Consider the following 19,730-nt stretch of genomic DNA (forward strand, 5'->3'; position numbering starts at 1 on the left):
GTATACAGTATACTAATTTTGTATCCATGGATTGCGCCCGCGCCATGGAGCAAAGCGTCTAGAAAACGGCGGTACACATGTACGGAGTATACATCACGCCCGTCGCGTTCGCGTCACACCCCAGACGGTCGGTCGGTCTGGCACGCTGCTCTCCGAATGGAACGCGCGTCATATTGCGTTTGCACACACGTGGGACGGCAATTGAGAACCGACCATAGGCACACTCCCCGACCCCGCAAGTCGGGTGACTTAATAGAAGAGGGAGACGAGCGATAGTACTAGAGAAGTGTTGTACTACGTTGGTGCCTGGACGATCCCTGTAAGACACGGAAGATCAGTTTGTCCATGCATGTGACCAGACTCCAGCAGACATGCCTGGATTGGCTATCGTCTACATATCATGCAGGCTGTGTTGTACATGGCTGTAATTGTGGTGAGAAATCTAAAAAAAGGTTTCTTGTCATCTCGCAAAATTAGGTGTCATGTGCTTCGGATCACTGCGAGGGTTAAACAGCGACAACTGAGTGCCGTTTGTGAGGGGTCCTGCCAGAGCGAGCCAGTGGAATTTTCGTCGACCGAACCCAACTGCAAGAGGAGAAAAGCAGTTGGCCCGACGGCGCTTCCCCGCCATCGTCTCCCTCGCCATTCACATCGTCTCACGGGGCGGCTGTCTGCCGCCGAGGAATAGGAGGGGGCTGCCCCACCCCCCCAACCCAATAGTCGGGCAGGTTGTGAATTGTCAGGAGGAGCTTAGGGTTGTCAGTATTTGCAGGTTGTGAATTGTGTTTTGTGTTGTGTATTTTGAGAGTACTTTCAGATATGAATGTCTTTTGAATTTTAGATTTGCAGTATTGAGCATATGAAGTATTTTATGAATTCTAGAGATCTATTTTTAGCACTTAAAAAATGTAGTTTCATAGGAGTATAAAAGTGCAGACAATGTGATTCTCAGAGAAGAAACTGCAACTTTCAGTTTCAGATAAGAAACTTCAACTTTCAGAGGCAGAGCATTTATATTAACACGGCCTTTTCAAACAGGGTTAACATCATGTTGGAAGTTTTATTCATGGTCGAAAATGGAACTACCAGCCAGTTAACATCATGCTGATCGACATTCATGCATAGCACATCTTCATATGATGCACAGTCAAAATGCCCACACAATGTCGAGTGTGCGAAACACAGAGAAAACGAGGGACGAAGTTTTGGCAAGTGTTGGACATGGTTTTGGGCTGCCCCGTCTAGGCCTGCTCCCTCCTCCCCGCGGCCGGCTCTGCTGCCGCACAGGCCTCACCGCCCCATCGTACTCCCATCGCTGGCCTAGCCATCCCTCTACTCACCCACACCTGTTGTTATTCTCCGGCAACGGCAGACGAACTAGTAAACCCTCGTACAATCGTACTCCCCTCCGCGTGGGAAACAACTGCCGAGTCTTCCCTGCCTCCATGTCATTCCCTTCCTAGGCCTCGCTGTCGTCCACCGCCCTGGTGCTCTCGGCGCGGCCTGGTCAACGTGGTCAACGACCAACATGCATCTGAAGTGGACTGTACGTGGAGAGGCCGACAGCTGGGTCCACGGCCGCACGCAAGGAAATGCCTCCTTATTACGCGCAAAATAATGATTCCTCCACCTGACATCAGGGACCCACCGAAAGGGCCTCTGTATTTCGCGAAAAAAATGTTACCGCCGCTGACAGCTCGAACCCACCAGCTATATCTTCGCACGCAAGGAAGTGCCTCCTTATTACGCACAAAAAAAATGAATACTCCCCCTGCTAGCTGGGACCCACCATGGTGGGAGGCTGACTTGTGGGCCTACTAAGTTGACTGGGACGGGGGCCTTTGTCAACTTTAGTCAATATGAATGATTCTAGCTCCAGTGACCGTACGATGTCCATCCAACGGCCGTAGTGCTTCTTCAACCTCTGGTCTTCTTGCTCCAGCCGCCCAAAGCAGAGCCGGTCGTGCCGCATGCTCCTGCCTCCCGTGGCCGGCTGTGCTGCCGCGGAGGCCTCACTGCCCCCTACTATTCCCACCGCTGGCCAGGCGTTGCGGCGACGGCAGCCTCACACCGCAGCCGAACCAGTTAACCCTCGTACTCCTCTCCGCGCGGGCTTCCACTGCCGCGTCTTCCCCGGCTCCGCGTCGTCCCCTTCCTAGGCCTCGCCGTCGTCCACCGCCGTGGTGCTCTCCGCGCGGCGTGGTCAACGTGGTCAAGGAACGACTTTCATCGGAAGAGTACTGTACGTGGAGAGGCTGACAGCTGGGTCCACGGCCACAACCCAGTTTTTTGTGATTTGCCAAGTAAGTCGCTTTGTCAGGCCTGCTGGGCTGCAAATCTTTCAAGACGAGGAGAGCTTTCATTCGGCTGGCCGAGAAAATGGCCCATCAGTAATGAGAAATGGGTTGTACATTTTTAAAACACATCAAACCGGCAATTAGTTTTAAATATCTTTTTTTATTTCGAGATTTTAAATTACATTAATTTTTATGTGTGGAGAATTTGTTGGATTTATATTGATATACATTTATTTTTAAAATCGGTTTGAATGTGAGTCGAAATTTCGGGATTAAAAACAGTTCGGACCGCACCGAAATATGCAAAATTTCGTATAATTTTTTAACCGTGGCCACAATATGGGTTGTAATGCTAACAAAAAGAATATGGGCTCCAAAAAAAACCTTAATAATTAGCAAATGGGCTGTAAATTATTAGAAATAATGGCAGATGGGCTGTATGCTGTTTTCCACAGATTTGAGGCTTTCCTAAAAAAAGGTTGACGCACAAGCAGTGACTATTGGATGGCCATCCAACGGCCGTCGTGTTTCTTCAATCTCTGCTCTTCCTGCTCCAGCCGCTCAAACAAGCGCCGGCAGGACTGCCTGCTCCCTCCTTCCCGCGGCTGGCTCTGCTGCCGCGCAGGCCTCACCGCCCCACCGTACTCCCATCGCTGGCCTAGCCATCCCTCTACTCACCCACACCTGTTGTTATTCTCCGGCGATGGAAGACGAACCAGTAAACCCTCGTACAGTCGTACTCCCCTTCGCGTGGGAAACAATTGCCGAGTCTTCCCTGCCTCCGTGTCGTTCCCTTCCTAGGCCTCGCCCTGGTGCTCTCGGTGCGGCCTGGTCAACGTGGTCAACGACCGACATGCATCTAAAGTTGACTGTACGTGGAGAGGCCGACAGCTGGGTCCATGGCCGCACGCAAGGAAATGCCTCCTTATTACGCGCAAAATAATGATTCCTCCACCTGACATCAGGGACCCACCGAAAGGGCCTCTGTATTTCGCGAAAAAAATGTTACCGCCGCTGACAGCTCGGACCCACCAGCTATATCTTCGCACGCAAGGAAGTGCCTCCTTATTACGCACAAAAAAATTGAATACTCCCCCTGCTAGCTGGGACCCACCATGGTGGGAGGCTGACTTGTGGGCCTACTAAGTTGACTGGGACGGGGGCCTTTGTCAACTTTAGTCAATATGAATGATTCTAGCTCCAGTGACCGTACGATGTCCATCCAACGGCCGTAGTGCTTCTTCAACCTCTGGTCTTCTTGCTCCAGCCGCCCAAAGCAGCGCCGGTCGTGCCGCATGCTCCTGCCTCCCGTGGTCGGCTGTGCTGCCGCGGAGGCCTCACCGCCCCCTACTATTCCCACCGCTGGCCAGGCCCTGCGGCGACGGCAGCCTCACATCGCAGCCGAACCAGTGAACCCTCGTACTCCTCTCTGCGCGGGCTTCCACTGCCGCGTCTTCCCCGTCTCCCCGTCGTCCCCTTCCTAGGCCTCGCTGTCGTCCACCGCCCTGGTGCTCTCGGCGCGGCGTGGTCAACGTGGTCAAGGAACGACTTCCATCGGACGTGGACTGTACGTGGAGAGGCTGACAGCTGGGTCCACGGCCGCAGCAAGGAAGTGCCTCCTTATTACGCGAAAAATAATGATTCCTCCACCTGACAGCTGGGACCCACCGGATGGGCCACTGTATTTCGCGAAAAAAACATTCCCCCCTGACTGCTGGGACCCACCAGCTACATCTTCGCACGCAAGGAAGTGTGTCCGGGCAAAAAAACGATTCGCCCCCCTAACTGCTGGGACCCACCAGCTACATCTTCGCAGGCAAGGAAGTGCCTGACAGTCGGGACCCACCTAGTCGAAGCGTACGTAGCGTTGTCATTCTGGTCGCGAACGTGTACGTACATATATACTGGTGGATGTAGAGGCGCACACGTGTCGTAGTAGAGGCGCGTACGTGTCGTAGTAGAGGCGTGCACGTAGCATGTACACGTATGTACAGCGGCCAGGGTGCAAGAAAAAAAATACGGCCACGTATGTGTACATACGGGCGGGGTCTCGAACGCCTACTCGCGCATACGTACGGCCAGGGCTCGTGTACATGGCTGGGTCGGAACGGAGAAACAGCGTCGTCGTCGTGTTCATGGGGAGGCAACGGAATGCGTCGTGTTCATGGGGAGGCAACGGAATGCGTCGTGTTCATCGGGAGGCAACGGAACGCGTGGGAGCCAACCGGCTGGGTCGGAACGGAATGCGTGGTCGTGTTCATCAGGAGGGCTTGGATGGAACAGGCGATGGAAACGAGGCCTGGCGTACCGCACAACGGAGCAAACGGACCTCCTACGTTCGGAACGGGGTCCTGTTGATCGGGAGGGGCGTGGCGTACCGCAAAACAGAGGAAACGGACCTCCTACGGTCGAAACGGGGGTCCTGTTGATCGGGAGGGGTGTGGCGTACCGCAAAACGGACGAAACGGACCTCCTACGGTCGAAACGGGGGTCCTGTTAATCGGGAGGGGTGTGGCGTGCCGCGAAACGGACGAAACGGACCTCCTACAGTCGAAACGGGGGTCCTGTTCATCGGGAGGGGTGTGGCGTGCCGCGAAACGGACGAAACGGACCTCCTACAGTCGAAACGGGGGTCCCGTTCATCGGGAGGGGTGTGGCGTACCGCAAAACGGGACTCCACGGGATACTGTTCATCTCCACCGTCGACCTCCTCCAGCCTCCATGGGCTACCGTCGACCTCCTCCAGCCTCCACGGGCTCCTGTTCATCCAGCCTCCACCGCGCGCTACTCCACCGGCTACTGTTCAACCATCCCTCCACGGGCACCCCTCCATCGTCGACTGTTCATCCAGCCCTCCACACCACGGGGTCCTGTTCAACCACCCCTCCACAGGCACCCCTCCGCCGTCTACTGTTCATCCAGCCCTCCACCACACCACGGGGTCCTGTTCATCCAGAGGCAACGCCACCGCTCACTGTTCATCCAACCCCCCCCCCCCCCCGGCAACGCTCACTGTTCATCCCAGAGGCAGCATCGATCGGCTTCAGTTAGCAGCAGTAGCGAAGGAATCGCTCGATCGGGTTCAGTTAACAGCCATCGATCGATCGCTCGGGTTCAGTAACGCGTAGCCTGCAGTGCAATCGCTCGGGTTCAGTTAGAGCCCAACGCCTCGCTCGGGTTCAGTTAGAGCCAACGCCTCGCACACACGCGCGTACGTGTACGAGAGAAACGCGCATCGCTCGGCCCCCGACCTCCCACCGTAACCGGGAACTCCCCGAAATTTTCCTCGCCCTCGCTTCTACCACGGTTTTTTCCGTCATGGACGGCCCAAAGAATGTCATGCAGCTGCGTCTCCGGCCCGCCCACGACGAAAAGCCCATTTTCTGTCATGATTTTTTGTCATAGAAGTAGGAGCCCACCACATCTATGATGATACCGGGTTTTGTCACAATTATCGTCATAGAAGTGTCATATGTATGACAGAAAAAAAATTCGTTCGGCCCAAAATGTCACGGATGTGTCTTTTTTGGTAGTGATTTGGGTTGAAAATAACATAGTTAATCTTATCTTAAGGATATCATTGAGCAGTTCTGAACTAATCTTTGAAAGAAATTGATTTCATTTTCTATAATAAAATCTAGAATTCGCATAGTAGAAGTACTCCCTCCTTCCCAAAATATAAGGCGCACGTTGACTTTTTGGATCTTCGTCGCATAACTTTGACTATTATTTTCACTTATTGTATGCTACAAAATTATTATAAAAACATATGAGATATTTTGGGAAGGAGGGAGTATCAAAGTGATGTGTATATTGATATTCTGAAATATATTTATCTATCAGTCTTTATTTCAGTTAGATAAATTTCATCGATCCTGAGTAGTATGGCTTCTTATTTACTTCTCTAAGCAACTCTTTACTCCGTGGAGTTTGCCAGTATATAATTATTTGGTGAATTTAGTCATTTTTCAATAGATAGTTGAAGAAGCTGGTGTGGTAGTGACATGCATGGATGGTGGAGAGTTTAGAGTCTTTGATCGTTCTGTTTTTGTTTCCAATGGCGTTGTTCACGGTCAGGCCAGTTTGGTAGAAAGTAGCTTCTTTCCTGATTTGCTAAGAATCACCTCCTCCAAAGGTACTACAGATACTGTTGGAGCTTGAGAGTATGCAAGATAGCCTCTAGCTGTATTTTTTTTCAAAAGCCTGTGAATATAAGCTTGAATTTTTATTGCTCTCTTTGTTGTATTTTCTTTCCTCTTTCCAGCTTAGTCCCTTCTTAAATAATTAATAGCTTTGGAATCCCTCTGATTGTTACACTGTGTTCTTGATAATCCTGTTAGCTTTCTTAATATCCTTTATATATATGGATATACCAGTTTATTAATATGCACCACTCATGGTGTAGTTTGGATTGACTCCTGAGTTGTTTGTGTGTAGATGTCCATCTGTACATAATATACAGTACTAAAATTAATATGTTTCCAGTGAATAATTGCTTATGCAACTTTTTTTTACAAGGACTATACTCAATCAGGGGAAACTTTAATTAAGGTTTAAAAGGACGTTAGCTAGACTAATTTGTATTCTTAGCTCCAGGTAGATGGTAATGTAGGATTTTAGTTTTAACATGAATTTGCTCATTCAGAGTGTTGCATTCTAAGCCACAGGATTGACAGAGTGTTTATTTCCCCCATTATCTTGCTGGCTATCTTCATTAACAAGCAGTGATTCCTTACAGAGACAACCCCTTGCTGCCGCTCTCCTTCTCATCCACGACCCCTTGCTGATGCTGCCCTCCTTCTCATTGGTGGCCTCATCTTCCTCCTCCCCATCGGCGGTTGCGACCAAGCCAGCACCAAAGGCCCCCCAACAGCAAAGCGGTATGATGAGTTCATCTTGGATTTCTTATCCTTTTCTTCTTTTGATTATGCATATTATTGTAAAGTTTCCTCCTCCCCTGCTCTCTCTTGGTTTCCCCTGATATCCCTATGATTATTTTGTTGCAGGTTTGTTGTGTCCCGCCTCGTCCTGGCCTTCGTCCGTTTTGTGCTCAACATGGTCTTCCTACGTCGGCTGAGTCCACGGACCTGCAGGTCTGCCTCTCTTTTCCCCTATTTTGGCCGGTGTCTGATGTGGTCCTCTTCGTTCGAGTTGTAGGGAGGATCTGTGCGGTCTGTCTATGGCTAGCATGGGGTTCTTTAGAGGGTAGTTGTTTTTTCTTGTGTTGTCGCGCGTCCATGGATCTCATCATACATGTCAACTGCTTTATTGCAAGAATATACACAACTCTGCATAGCCTCTAAAGAACAACTTAGCATAGCCTCTAAAGAACAACTCTGCATAGCCTTTTGATGATGCATATTGTTGTAAAAACAATTGTGCTTGTCTTTGTCGATGTAGGCTTTTGTATTCTTCCTTGCTTTGTTTATTAATTCTGTTTGGTCCTGCCAAATGCTTGTTGGTTCATATTGTTTTTTGGTTCAGTTATGAGATGCTGCCGGAGCTACCAAACAAGTCAATGCCATAGTAGTTAGGGGCTTGTATGGTTCTCTTTTAGCCATCAGGTGCTATTGCCATGTGGGTAGGATAGGTCCTCTGGGAAAGATGCTCATGGTAATTTTGTCCTGGCAGGAGCTTCTGTTGGGTCCGAATCATGTTTTTTTTTGTATCTTTCTGTTGGTTATTGCTGATGTGAACTTGGTTTAACTACGGTTTAGCTATGCAGAGTTACGTATATTCTTCCAATCATATTTTTTGTTTCTATCAACGAGGTCAATTAGTTAGTTTTGATTTTTGTTGACTGTCCATGATTCATTCATGGTCATTTTCTTGTTAGATAGTTGATTTAGATGTGATTTTATTTGCAGGGAGGGGCCGCTGCTTGTTAGTTTGTTATAGGTTACTGCTTATTAGTTCGGTCATGGTGCTTGTTAGTTTACTGCTCCAGTAACAAAAGGATGCGCCTACCTAGAAAGGTTAGACACAGGTTATCAACTAACTTTAGGCTGCGTTCGGTTTGTAGGTATAGAAAACTCAGGACCAGAAAACTACAAAGGAATATGATTGATTGTACAGTACCAGCCTATGGGGTTGTATAACAGACGAAGAGAAGCATGCGGGGCATTCGAAGTGTAGGTGTGAAAAGCTTTGTTACCGACGAGACTGTGTACGTTGTGGTGGTATTTTTTATTCGCATGTTACGCTGTCAGTTTGTCTCTTGCCTCATGCATGGCTGTACTGTTTAGGTTTTTTATTTGAAGTTGTGTCGCTTTGCCTCGGGCATCCGCCCAAAAATGAGATTGTAGTGGATTTTTGCAATCCTCTGGAATGAGCACTCGAACGCAGGGTTTCCTTCAAATTTCTGTAGCACAATCATATGAAGCGAACGGTTCAGAGGTAGACAAAACTATGGGTTTGCAAACCTGTAGATTTCCTTTGTTTTTCCTGCAGATCGAACGGAGCCTTATATCATGCGCCTTATATGCTTGTGCAAGAAATCCAATTAAAATTGGTCCGTTGTCCTGCCCCTATATGTTCCTTTGCGGCTCATTTATCAGTCACATATTTATGTTTTCTCTATACCATGCTCAGGTTGACCCTCATTTATCAGTCACATATTTATGTTTTTCTCTATGCCATTTCCAAACACTCAGGTTGACCATACTATTGTGGGAATTTTTGGCATAATGGTTCTTGATACTATGTTGGATCATCTTGGAATTCCTAGAGCTATTTACCGGAGAAGGATGTACTCACAGAACACATTGACTGTCAATGTGCTTTTCTACTGGAGAAAGATGCACGCATTTGAGTATTTCTGTTAGCCATGTTGGTAAACAAATGTTTATTGTATCCTTACAATGTTTATTTCCACCAGCAAAACACTACTGATCGGCGATTGGAACTATGCTTCCAGCGGTATCACTTGCCATGATGAGCTACACTATTGATTCATTTTGTGTACTTATCAAGGATGCTATCGGATTTTGTCCCTTGCCTTTTGTATGCCTTGCTTTCTGTACTGTACTGTCCAACTGCCCTGTAATGTCCTACTTGGTTTTGGGGCATTTCTTTGTAAACGACTTGTGCTAATTATTACCAATGGTCTTTAGATTTGTGAGATGTGTTGCTTTTTATATGAACAACTTGCTGTAATCCTGATCCATGCAACTGTGTCGATTTTTTGTCTATTTCTTTATGCCAAACTTATATATCTCAATCATACCGGGCAATATTTACTTTGACTGGACTCATAGGATCAAATATTTGATGCATTGCTGTTCAACGTGGAACCGTTCGCTACTGTAATGTTTTGTAGCTATTAGTAAGTGTTTACTACCTACTGCTTCTTGAGATGTTCCCTTTGTAGTGAATTTGCTTTTGATATAAATTCAGCATATAGTGGGTAGCTGCTTTGCTTATATATGGATATGTTGCAAACTTTGTTTTAGATTAGTACTTCCTCTCATGTTTGCGCTCTTAGTACTAAACTTGGTGTCAAATGGTTATCTTTTCTTGTCTTGCTTCTGTTACAAATTAATGTTTCTTCTTTATTTTATTTTATTTTTTTGTTTGAATGCATATGGTAAATGAGGTTTCTTAACTTGACCAAAACATTGGGACCGGAACCCTTGCGCTAAGGCGCGATCCCGGTCTCCTTTGTTCTTATTACCTCCTCTTATGTGTTCTCACTTTTGGTATTGAACTTCATGTCGAATGGTTATCATTTGTGGTCGTATGAACGCAAATTGTTTCTTTACTTTATTATTACCCTGTATAAGTGCAAATGCTATACCCGGGTTCCTACTAAGATAGTGTTACATGTTTCGGCAAAACGTTGGGACCGGCACCCTTGCGTCAAGGCGCGATTCCGATCTAGTGGTTAATAATACAGTAGCAAGATAAAGAAGTATTCATGACGCCTTAAGCTAAGAAAAATCTTGTAGACCATTCACCTGTTCAAGCAAACGGCTTATATGTTGACAATAAAGCTAGGGGAACGATCATATTCAAGACAAATATCAACACAGTCCGATATTTGCAGATAGTTCAGCAAGAAAATCCTTCAAATAATTCACTTACCTTTTGGGCTGCAATTGGCCTCTGCGCCAATGGCGCAACAAGTCATCTAGTAGACTGGACATAATAAGTTGTAATGTAGGCTAAGACAGAGATCATGAGACAGACAGTCCGGGCACCCGTGGCAGGGATACTCGGACCGGCCATGGTATAGTGGTCGGAGCGCTGTCTGGCGATCTTGAAGGGCTTATCATCGACTATATCATGTGATTTGATACACGGGGAGAGCGTCTGTAGTCATTTTTTCGACAAATGGTGGATTTTATTTGCTCGGAGAGGCAACAAAATGAGCACACATTCGAGCTCTGCATGACTAAGATGCACACAGCCAACATCAACATACGCACACAAACATCAACAAAGAGCAAAGTCATATATTGACCAAAGCCATGCATAGCGCAAGGAAAAATGAAAAAAAAACAAAGCGGTCAGACGCGTGATTGACAAACTACAACAATGATCATATTCGCATCAACCATCTCATGGCACCACATGTACGGCAAGGTTCTTTAGCAGCAATGCCTTCAGGAAGGGGGTGATACTCAAGCATCGTCGTCATCAGATCCAACCAACAAGGCCACGGCTAAGTTTTTACCCTGAAAAATCAGTCCGAATAGATCCAAACAATGCCTTCAACATAGTAACAACCTAAAAAACATCGCCATTGCAGGTATAACCAAATCGGGTTTGACATAGGCTTTTCCCGGAGCTCAAGATCGGGTGCTCGAGTAGCACCACCATCAAAGTCAGTCATGTGTTGTCGCCACCACTTTTTCGCGACCCCAACAGCTAAATGTAATGGTTGTTGTAGTATAGACTGCAGTGACCACCATCTGTCCAATCGGATCTATATCACCACCACCAAACCGTGGACCATAGCGTTGCCGGTCGGCCGCCGCACGCTCAGAAGTCTAGCACCTCGGCGTCGCGATCCACTTCTAGCAGAAAGCCATGACGAGTCGTGCCAGCAACTCAACCACCGCCTCGGCAGGCCATACACGCCCCTGGACGGCCTCCTACCTGAGCCAGGCATGGAGAAGCCAGCAGTCATGCACAACGCCAGATCTGGTCTCAAGTGTGTCGTACCACTCCATCACGCGCTGCAGCAGCGACACTGCACATCCACGCCGCCCACCCATGGCACCTGGTCTACGCCTTACACCTTCGTTCGCCTAGCCGCATCACAAAACCATGGACAAATGCGCTGCCACACCAAGACGCCGTGCCGCAAGCAGGTCGGCCTTGCCGGCGCCGGTTTTGCCCGGTGACACGCCCTGGCGGCGGCGAGGGGTGGAGAAGAGGTGGCATTGGCGGGTTTTCTTGGCTGAAATAGGGCTCCGCCCGTGCCACTCCATGGGAGCGACGCGGGGCGTTTTTAGTTTCTTTTTTATCCCTCCGCGACCGTAGTCATTGCCCCAGAATGTAGCCATGTTGGTGAACCTTGTTAATAAATCTTGATGCCGTGCTCATGCTTGTGTAATTGCTTGTCAGATTAACGCGGGCCTCGAATTATTCTGACAAGCCGCACATCATTCGTATTTGACAGACCGATAAACGCTGCAAGGTCATCTCTGCCTCTCCGCTCTGTCCACCGCCATGCTACTGCCGAAAACAAAATTTGCTCCGACGTGTTGTTTCCGCTTGACCTGCGGCGAGAATCATACTCCCTCCGTTTTAAAATAGATGACCCAAATACAAATTTGAGTCATCTATTTTGAAAGAGAGGGAGTACGTGCCATGTGCCCCACGTCCTTGGTCGTAGCACTATTTTATACTAGTACTACTTGAGAACGTGGGTGGTTTCTTCGGCCAAGTAATACACTGCTCTCCCACTGCTCCAGAGCGTGCGTGCTCGTTTCCGGAAACAGAAAGCGCGGCGTCCTTGCGATTCTCCCTGCCCATGCCCCGGGAACAGCGGAACAGGAGCGAGCGCGACGGCGCCAGTGAACCCGAGCTTTCCCGGATGTAGGCCAGTCAGTGCCCAACCGAACTGTCCCATCAGTCCATCGTGCTCCATGGCCAAGCGAAGGCAGCTCCTCTCGCATACTATAAGTACGCAGTTCTCTGAATCTCTGGTATCCTATAAGAAGAGGAGGAAATTCAGGGACATCATGAACTGTCATCTTTGGAGACGGGGAGAGCAGCGTGATATCTTGCTACTTCTTGGGGTTTTGGAAGAAAGTAGGAGCATGCATGCCAGTCTGCCATGGCCAATCCTACCTTACCTGCTTCGAGCTGTGGTTGGTTTGGTCGCTCGCGCCTCAGAGTGTCCTTTTGGTTGGTACGTTCCTTTGTCGTTCCCCACTAGTGATCTGGTCACATATTTGTTGGGGCCGGTACATGTGCCGCGGCTATGCAATTGGAACCTCAGTCATCTGCACTGTGGTATTCTTACAACAGATTAACTAGCCCAATACCTTGCCCAAAAAAAGGTAGTCACACACAAAATAGTACTAGTATTTACTCCCTCCGTCCAGAATTACTTGTCACAAAAATGGATGTATCTACAACTAAAATACATCTATATACATTCATTTTTGAACGAGTAATTCCGAACGGAGGGAGTAGTATTTTTCTTTTGCAAAGAATAAACTACACTATGTTGTTGGCTTTTGCTTCAATTTGCACATGTATTCTCTTGGATGGAGTTTTAACCAATGATACTTCCTCTGATCCGAATTAAATGGCACAACCTCTATACAAAGTAAATGGACATTGTATAAAGGTTGCGTCATTTAATTCGGATTGGGGAGAGTAGTAATTTTTTGCGACATTGTCCATAATTTTCAGTCATGCTATGGTAACAATGACATAGACCTAATAAGAACTTATGAAATATAAGTTACAAGAAATTTCCATAACAAAAAAAAGTTACAAGAGAAATGAAAGGACATAATTTCACGTCAGAAATATACAAAAAAATCACATGGCCCCAACCTAATAAGAACTTATGAAATATAAGTTACAAGAAATTTCCATAACAAAAAAAAGTTACAAGAGAAATGAAAGGACATAATTTCACATCAGAAATATACAAAAAAATCACATGGCCCCAATCTAACTTAGAACTGAAGGAGGAGAGCGATAGCGGCGCCATCGAAGAGGAAAAACCCATGATTATTGTCGCGTTGTGAAAGGGGGAGAAGGATGAGAGTCGTAAACAGATCTGAAGGGTAAGTGTGGTCCCTAGAGAGTTGAGTGACTTCGGTCTAGTTGTTAGATTAGAATTTACAATGTTTTAACTAGATGGTGGAAAATTTACAATGTTTTAACCTGCGTATGACATGTTGATAGAATTGTGTCAAGAGAAACATATGTTCTACTTAAAATCGAGCTCTTTTCAATCCCTTCCTCCTTCTTAGGGTTTGGCGGAATTCGAAGCGAAGAAGGAGTCAACCACACCCACCATGATGGTAAGCACTGGCGAAGCCCTACAAGGATCATTTACTTTATTTTCCTAATCTAGCCTGTGTCAAAAAAATTCTTCATGTATTTGCAGTTTTGCACCAAGGCTGGGGGGGCCATGGCCCCTGCAGGAGTCAACATAGTTGTGCCGCTGATGGTAAGATTAGGGTTTTAAGGTGAAATTGTTAGTACAACGGTTAACCAGAGCCCCCATCGATGCAGGAACAACGATGACAAGCAAGACCGGGTACGAAACCTCGCTGGCGAGATCAGGATCGGCAAAAAAGGGTGGGAAGGAATGGAAAGAATCAACAATGTCATAAACCCTTGCCGAAACGAAAGGAAGAAGGGAACGCGACGTCTATATTTAGGTTTAAAAAAAGAAGAAGATAAAACCGGAGACTTGATCTAGGGATGGAGATCCAATGGTTCGCAATCGATGGCCAAATTTGGAGTCACGTTTTGTAGCACTCGCCTCTTGGGAAATCATGCTCCCGCGCAACGGACGGCCGAGATTTTGCCCTAGGGCCGAACGCACGATGGAGGCGGATCGGCCGAAGCCGGGGCGCAAATACTCGCGGAAGCACCCACGGGATTCCCCGGAAATAAAACCCACTCCTCCTCCATCTCCACCTCCACCTTCCAGGCTGCCTGCCCCTCCTCTTTCTCTCCCCCCTGCGCTCCCACCACCGCCTCCTCCCCGTCGCCGCGCCCCGCCGCCGCGCTCGCCCGCCGGGAACCCTAGACGCCATTGCCCACGCCCCCATGGACGGCGCCGGCGCAGGAGGGGCGTACGTCGCGCGCACGGCGGAGGAGGTCTTCCGCGACCTCCGCGGCCGCCGCGCCGGCATGATCAAGGCCCTCACCGAAGGTGCGCCCGCGCTCTCGCCCCCGCCCCCGCCCCCCCACCCGAATCGGCCCCTCCCGGTTCTCGCTTCTTTTCCCCTGGATTCGCGTGGCTGAGCTGTTTGTTTCCCCTTGCTGTCGTTGCAGATGTGGACAAGTTCTTCAAGCTCTGCGACCCTGGTGAGCGCCTCCGATCTCCTCGGGTTTCTCGCCTGCGCCGGGGATTCTTGAATGACGGGGTCTTTTCGTGTTCGGCTGTTTGAGTTCCGTTGCTTTAGTGTTAGATTGGAAGCTGAAATTGGAGAATTTTCGGTTCCGTTTTCTCCCTCACGTGCTGCTTCGAGTTGGAATTATCGGTGTTTTTCGGGTGCCTTACATCAATGCTGTGCTGGGTTCCGGATGCTGGGTTTTCTTGAAAGATTGGAACCCTGGGTCGTAGTTCTTCAACAGAGAAAAGTATTCCGGGGGTTGATTGGAACTGGGGAGTCAGGGCTAGCTCTTCCTCTCTTGTGGAATTGTAGCACTCGGTTGTTGCCATCAGACTGAGATTGGTAGCTTCACCGGTCAATTTTACTGAAAATGCATAATATATTAGGCAAGTTGCTGCTGACTAGTTGACTTTTGGTGTGTTTGGGTGTCTTTGCAGCTCTATGTGTGCGTTTCTTTGTTAGGTTCATCGCTGTTGCCTTAGCCAATTAGTGGAGTCGTGGGCATTAGTGACATGACGCCGGGGCTGGGTAGTAGTGAAACTGACTTTGGCAATGTCCTTTCGTTGCATTGATACCACAGGGCATCGATATCAGTGCATCTGGTTGTAATAAGTGATTGCTTACCCTATTCATGTACTCCTAATTACTGTGAAGTTTTCGTTGCTTACCATCATTGAACATTATATTACGATTTGGTCCACATCGGTATATGCATGACAATTCCACTCTAGTGAGCACTGTAGTTCTGGGCATGTTTACTCAGTCTGACTGATGCTGTACAGGGTATTATTGCTACTGCTACTAATCCCATGTTATTGAACAGAAAAGGAGAACTTGTGCCTTTATGGATATCCCAATGAGACATGGGAAGTGACCTTGCCAGCTGAGGAAGTGCCCCCAGAGATCCCTGAACCAGCATTAGGAATCAACTTCGCAAGGGATGGAATGAATGAGAAGGATTGGTTGGCGCTAGTTGCAGTTCACAGTGATTCCTGGTTACTGTCCGTCGCATTCTACTTTGGAGCCCGCTTTGGCTTCGACAAAGAGAATAGGTAATTATTCTATTGTTGAACTATGCGGGGTTCTTTTCCCCTCTCCTGTGCACTCCTTTTTTTCATCTTGATTTCATCTCATTGTGAACACTAAATTAGTATGGTTCATGTGTTAGGATTCCTGTTAATGGATGTTAACTGTTGCTCACACACACAATCGTTTATTGTCGGGATTGTCAAATGGAATGTGTTCTGTGCATATTTCTATTTCTTACTGTGGACCATGTAAAAAAATGATATTACACTGGCAAGTTAAACTAGTGAGAAATATCAAAACCTAAATTGGTTATAGCATATGTTTATAAACTTTATAGCTTTGTCATATTTGAAATTTATATTTTAGCCTGAAAGTTATGAGTTTCCAGGCCCTGTTGTGACATGAACAAGAAGGGCCTGGGATTCTGGAAATGCGTTTTACTTAATTATGTTCTCTCAGGGTTTTCTGTTGGCAGTTATAATTTCACATCTTTTTGTCAGTAGTGATTGGACACTAGAACCATGTATTAGCATGATTTTTATAGGTTATTTTACCATCATGATTCATAGAGATTACATAATGTAGTTTACCTTCCAGTATCTTGTTCTGTCTTTTCATGTATAATATGAGTCATTCTGTATCTGAAATGCTAAATGCATGTATTGGTGAGAGCTGCGGCATGACATGATTTGCAGTTTTGCACGTCATTGTCCTGTCTACTTTACTGTCAGAAATATGACATGTTTGAAGTTTAGGGCACTGCTTATTACTTTATTAGTGCATCAACAAGTGTCTACCTTTTGTGGATGTCAGTTGTGCTGCATAGAGCGAAGCGATGATGATGTTGGTTCACATGCTATTACTGCTGCAAATACTTTTGAATTGCTACTTGGAATATAGGCTTTACGTGATGCTTCATGGTTACTCCATTAATTCTCATCTTTCCTTGCTATATCATACGAGACTTAAATATGTTTTTTGACAGTTGATTCATTATTCATGTTTGTGTGGTTCAAAAGATGGTTTTAGTTGAGAAAATGGATCTTTTACTATTTGGAGTAGGCGCTGCCTTACTGCAGTTAGTTATGTTTGTTTTGTAGCAGCGTAATGTACTTGTTGGCACAGCATGGTGTATATCCACTGCTACTCACATTTCACAGATATTGGAAAATGTTGCCAGGCACTTTAGAAAATGTGCACAATGGTTGAAGAGGGTTTGTATCCTACAAAATAAACATAGTTCACCATATTAACCACTCGTTTTCTATGGCAACTAGTTATCTTGTTTTAGACAATGTGATTGCAACCATGATTTCTACAGTTGAAGTAAGAACTACAATAAGTTGTTTGCAATTTTGTGGCGATCTTTCACCAAGAAAGCAATGACATTGAAGTCTTAAGATGTTTCTGTTTTCTTGGCGTAAGCACGTGCACGCCTCTAGCCACTCTCACAGTCACACACAAACTGCTTGCTCTATTCCATGCACAGAGTCTACTGATCAATAGAATGAATCTTGGCTGTGAAACAGAATGTTTTGTTGTTTGCTGTGTTAGGCTGAGTCCATTTTTGCAGAGTTTCTTTGTTTAAGGTGTTAAATGCCATTGGCTGTTTGTCTGTTTGAACAACTCATGCTTAAATGATTTTGGCAACCATGGATTTCTTTTTTGGTCTGAAAGACATTGTAGTAGAGATATAGAGCTATGTCCACCTCCTTAAAAGTTATAGCTTCACTATCAGTAAACACTTTTGTTTTTTCCCTCTCCTGTTTCTGTATCCTTTCTCCTTTTGCACTGAGTTGTTTCTGATATACTGTAAAAATTTACCGACTCAATATTAGAAGCATGAAGACCTCCTTCTGGACATTAGAGTCGTCAGTGTTCTGTAGTTCTCAGTGCAGATGATTTGATAGAATGCCCAGGGCTTAAGAATGGGGTATCGGGATGAATCAAATCATACTAGTGTTCTCTGGTCTTCTTTTACAAAGGACTTTTGCTATTTTTCTGTTTTGCACATCTTGCTGTTCTCTTGTACTTTGTTTCTCCTGGGTGTTCCATAAGAACCTAGGATGCCAGCCTGTATCCACTTCTTTCCAAGTAAGAAACAGTGCCGAGTGTCTGACTAATGCGGGGATAATAGTATTGATAGTTGTAGCCAGAGTCAAAACAATCTCACAACCATTGAGAAAAACAGGAGAGGAGTTTCCTGCGTGGTTGTCAAAAATGGCTTGAAGCTTGCGGGGAAGAATAGCCATGTTTACATGAACATTGGGCGGGCATGAAAACTTGGTTGGCTGTGCTGGAAATACAAACCAACTAGACTGAGAAAAGAATAGACAGATTTACAGTGTGATAAAAGAACATGTGCCATGCATGGAAATTTGGTTGGGTGTGCTGGAAATACAAACCAACTAGATTATCTTCACTATCTAAAGTATTTACCTTTGCTATTAGGGGAATGGGGAGCACTTTGTATCTTGCCAAAAGTTGCTCTGCAAAGTCTTTACCCAGAAGTCTTTGCTATTAGGGGAATGGGGAGCACTCTATCTGAATTTGCTGTGTTCTCATTTTCATCTGTTTGTTAGAAAACATATCCCTGCTGCAACTGATTATTTTATCCCAAGTCAAGTTTGCCTACCTTCCAAATTCCAATGTTACATTTTGATGCTACTTTATTATTTTCTTGTGCAGGAGGCGACTGTTCAACATGATAAACAACTTGCCCACTATATACGAGGTAGTGACAGGAATCGCCAAGAAGCAGTCCAAGGAAAAGACTCCCAACAGCAGTAGCAAGAGCAGCAAGCCCAGTATGAAAGTGGTAAGTGCAACAGCCCCTTTTTTTTCGCTGCCATGGATGGTGTATTGGTGTTTTGGAATCGCCGCTGATCCACTCTTGCTTATGTTTGCTGGGTGCAGCTCTCGAGAGCCGAGCCCCGTGCAAAGGCCAAGGTGCCAGCCCCCAAGGACGAGGAGGAGAGCGGCGAGGACGAGGGCGACGAGGAGGAGGAGGAGCACGACAACACCCTGTGCGGGACCTGCGGCACCAACGACGGCAAGGACGAGTTCTGGATCTGCTGCGACAACTGCGAGAAGTGGTACCACGGCAAGTGCGTCAAGATCACGCCCGCCCGGGCGGAGCACATCAAGCACTACCGGTGCCCGGAGTGCACCAACGGCGGCTCCAACAGCAACAAGAGGGTCAAGACATGAGCGGGCGGCGCCGGCGCCGGAGGAAAGCCGCGCCGCGCTTGCTGCGAGGAAAACCAAGCAATCTTCGCCCGGCCTCTAGATATCATTTATTCATGGCTTAGTTTCCTTCCTAGTCTGTAAGCGTGTTTTTATCATGTTTTAAAAAACCTGAGATTTTCGTGTGTGTTGACATCAACCAGCCTTTCTTTCTAGCATGTAAACTCTGTCGACTGCCAGCTGACCATTTCTTCATTATTCGTGGATCCTCTGTAGTTCGTGACTCTGTTGCCGTCATTCGTGTTGGAATTTGCACTGATCCTGGGTTGCTTCAAGCCGTCTTGCTCTGTTGATCGAAACATATTTGTAAGGATGTTTGGTTAATACTACAATTCCATCATTCGTAGCAGTATTGACCAAACATCCTTGCAAATATGGAGTACTACTTTGGTAGTTGGGTGGTGTTTTTTTTTGACACTGGAATAGTTGAGTGATTTTTTCCCCTGCTGTATGTCTTGCTTGTGTTGCAAAACTGGCCTACAGGATACACGGGTTCCTCCTCACAGGTTTTTTTAGGGGCACCCTCCTCACAGGTCTGGGCCAACGCGACGCCGAGGCCGAGAACGGGCCGCACGGCGAAGCCCACCAAGTAGCGAAGCCCGGCCACTGTCGGAGCCCA

General features: G+C 46.9%; 1 protein-coding gene and 1 long non-coding RNA gene across 2 annotated transcripts; both read left to right on the top strand.

Annotated features, from left to right (window-relative positions):
• The first annotated feature begins 7,011 nt into the window (after positions 1-7,011).
• On the top strand, positions 7,012-9,526 carry LOC123075155 (uncharacterized). Its single transcript, XR_006436103.1, has 3 exons — positions 7,012-7,177; positions 7,304-7,390; positions 8,951-9,526. It is a non-coding gene; the product is annotated as an uncharacterized lncRNA (long non-coding RNA).
• A 4,844-nt stretch (positions 9,527-14,370) lies between these two features.
• On the top strand, positions 14,371-19,386 carry LOC123080104 (PHD finger protein ALFIN-LIKE 6). The gene is made up of 5 exons (XM_044502984.1): positions 14,371-14,652; positions 14,775-14,807; positions 15,660-15,888; positions 18,554-18,683; positions 18,782-19,386. Exons 1-5 carry the CDS (start codon positions 14,547-14,549, stop codon positions 19,073-19,075), a joined length of 792 nt encoding a protein of 263 aa, XP_044358919.1. The 5' UTR covers positions 14,371-14,546; the 3' UTR covers positions 19,076-19,386.
• The last annotated feature ends 344 nt before the right edge of the window (positions 19,387-19,730 follow it).

The sequence above is a fragment of the Triticum aestivum genome, chromosome 3D (genome assembly GCF_018294505.1).
Source record: "Triticum aestivum cultivar Chinese Spring chromosome 3D, IWGSC CS RefSeq v2.1, whole genome shotgun sequence".
NCBI classification, from domain to species: Eukaryota; Viridiplantae; Streptophyta; class Magnoliopsida; order Poales; family Poaceae; genus Triticum; species Triticum aestivum.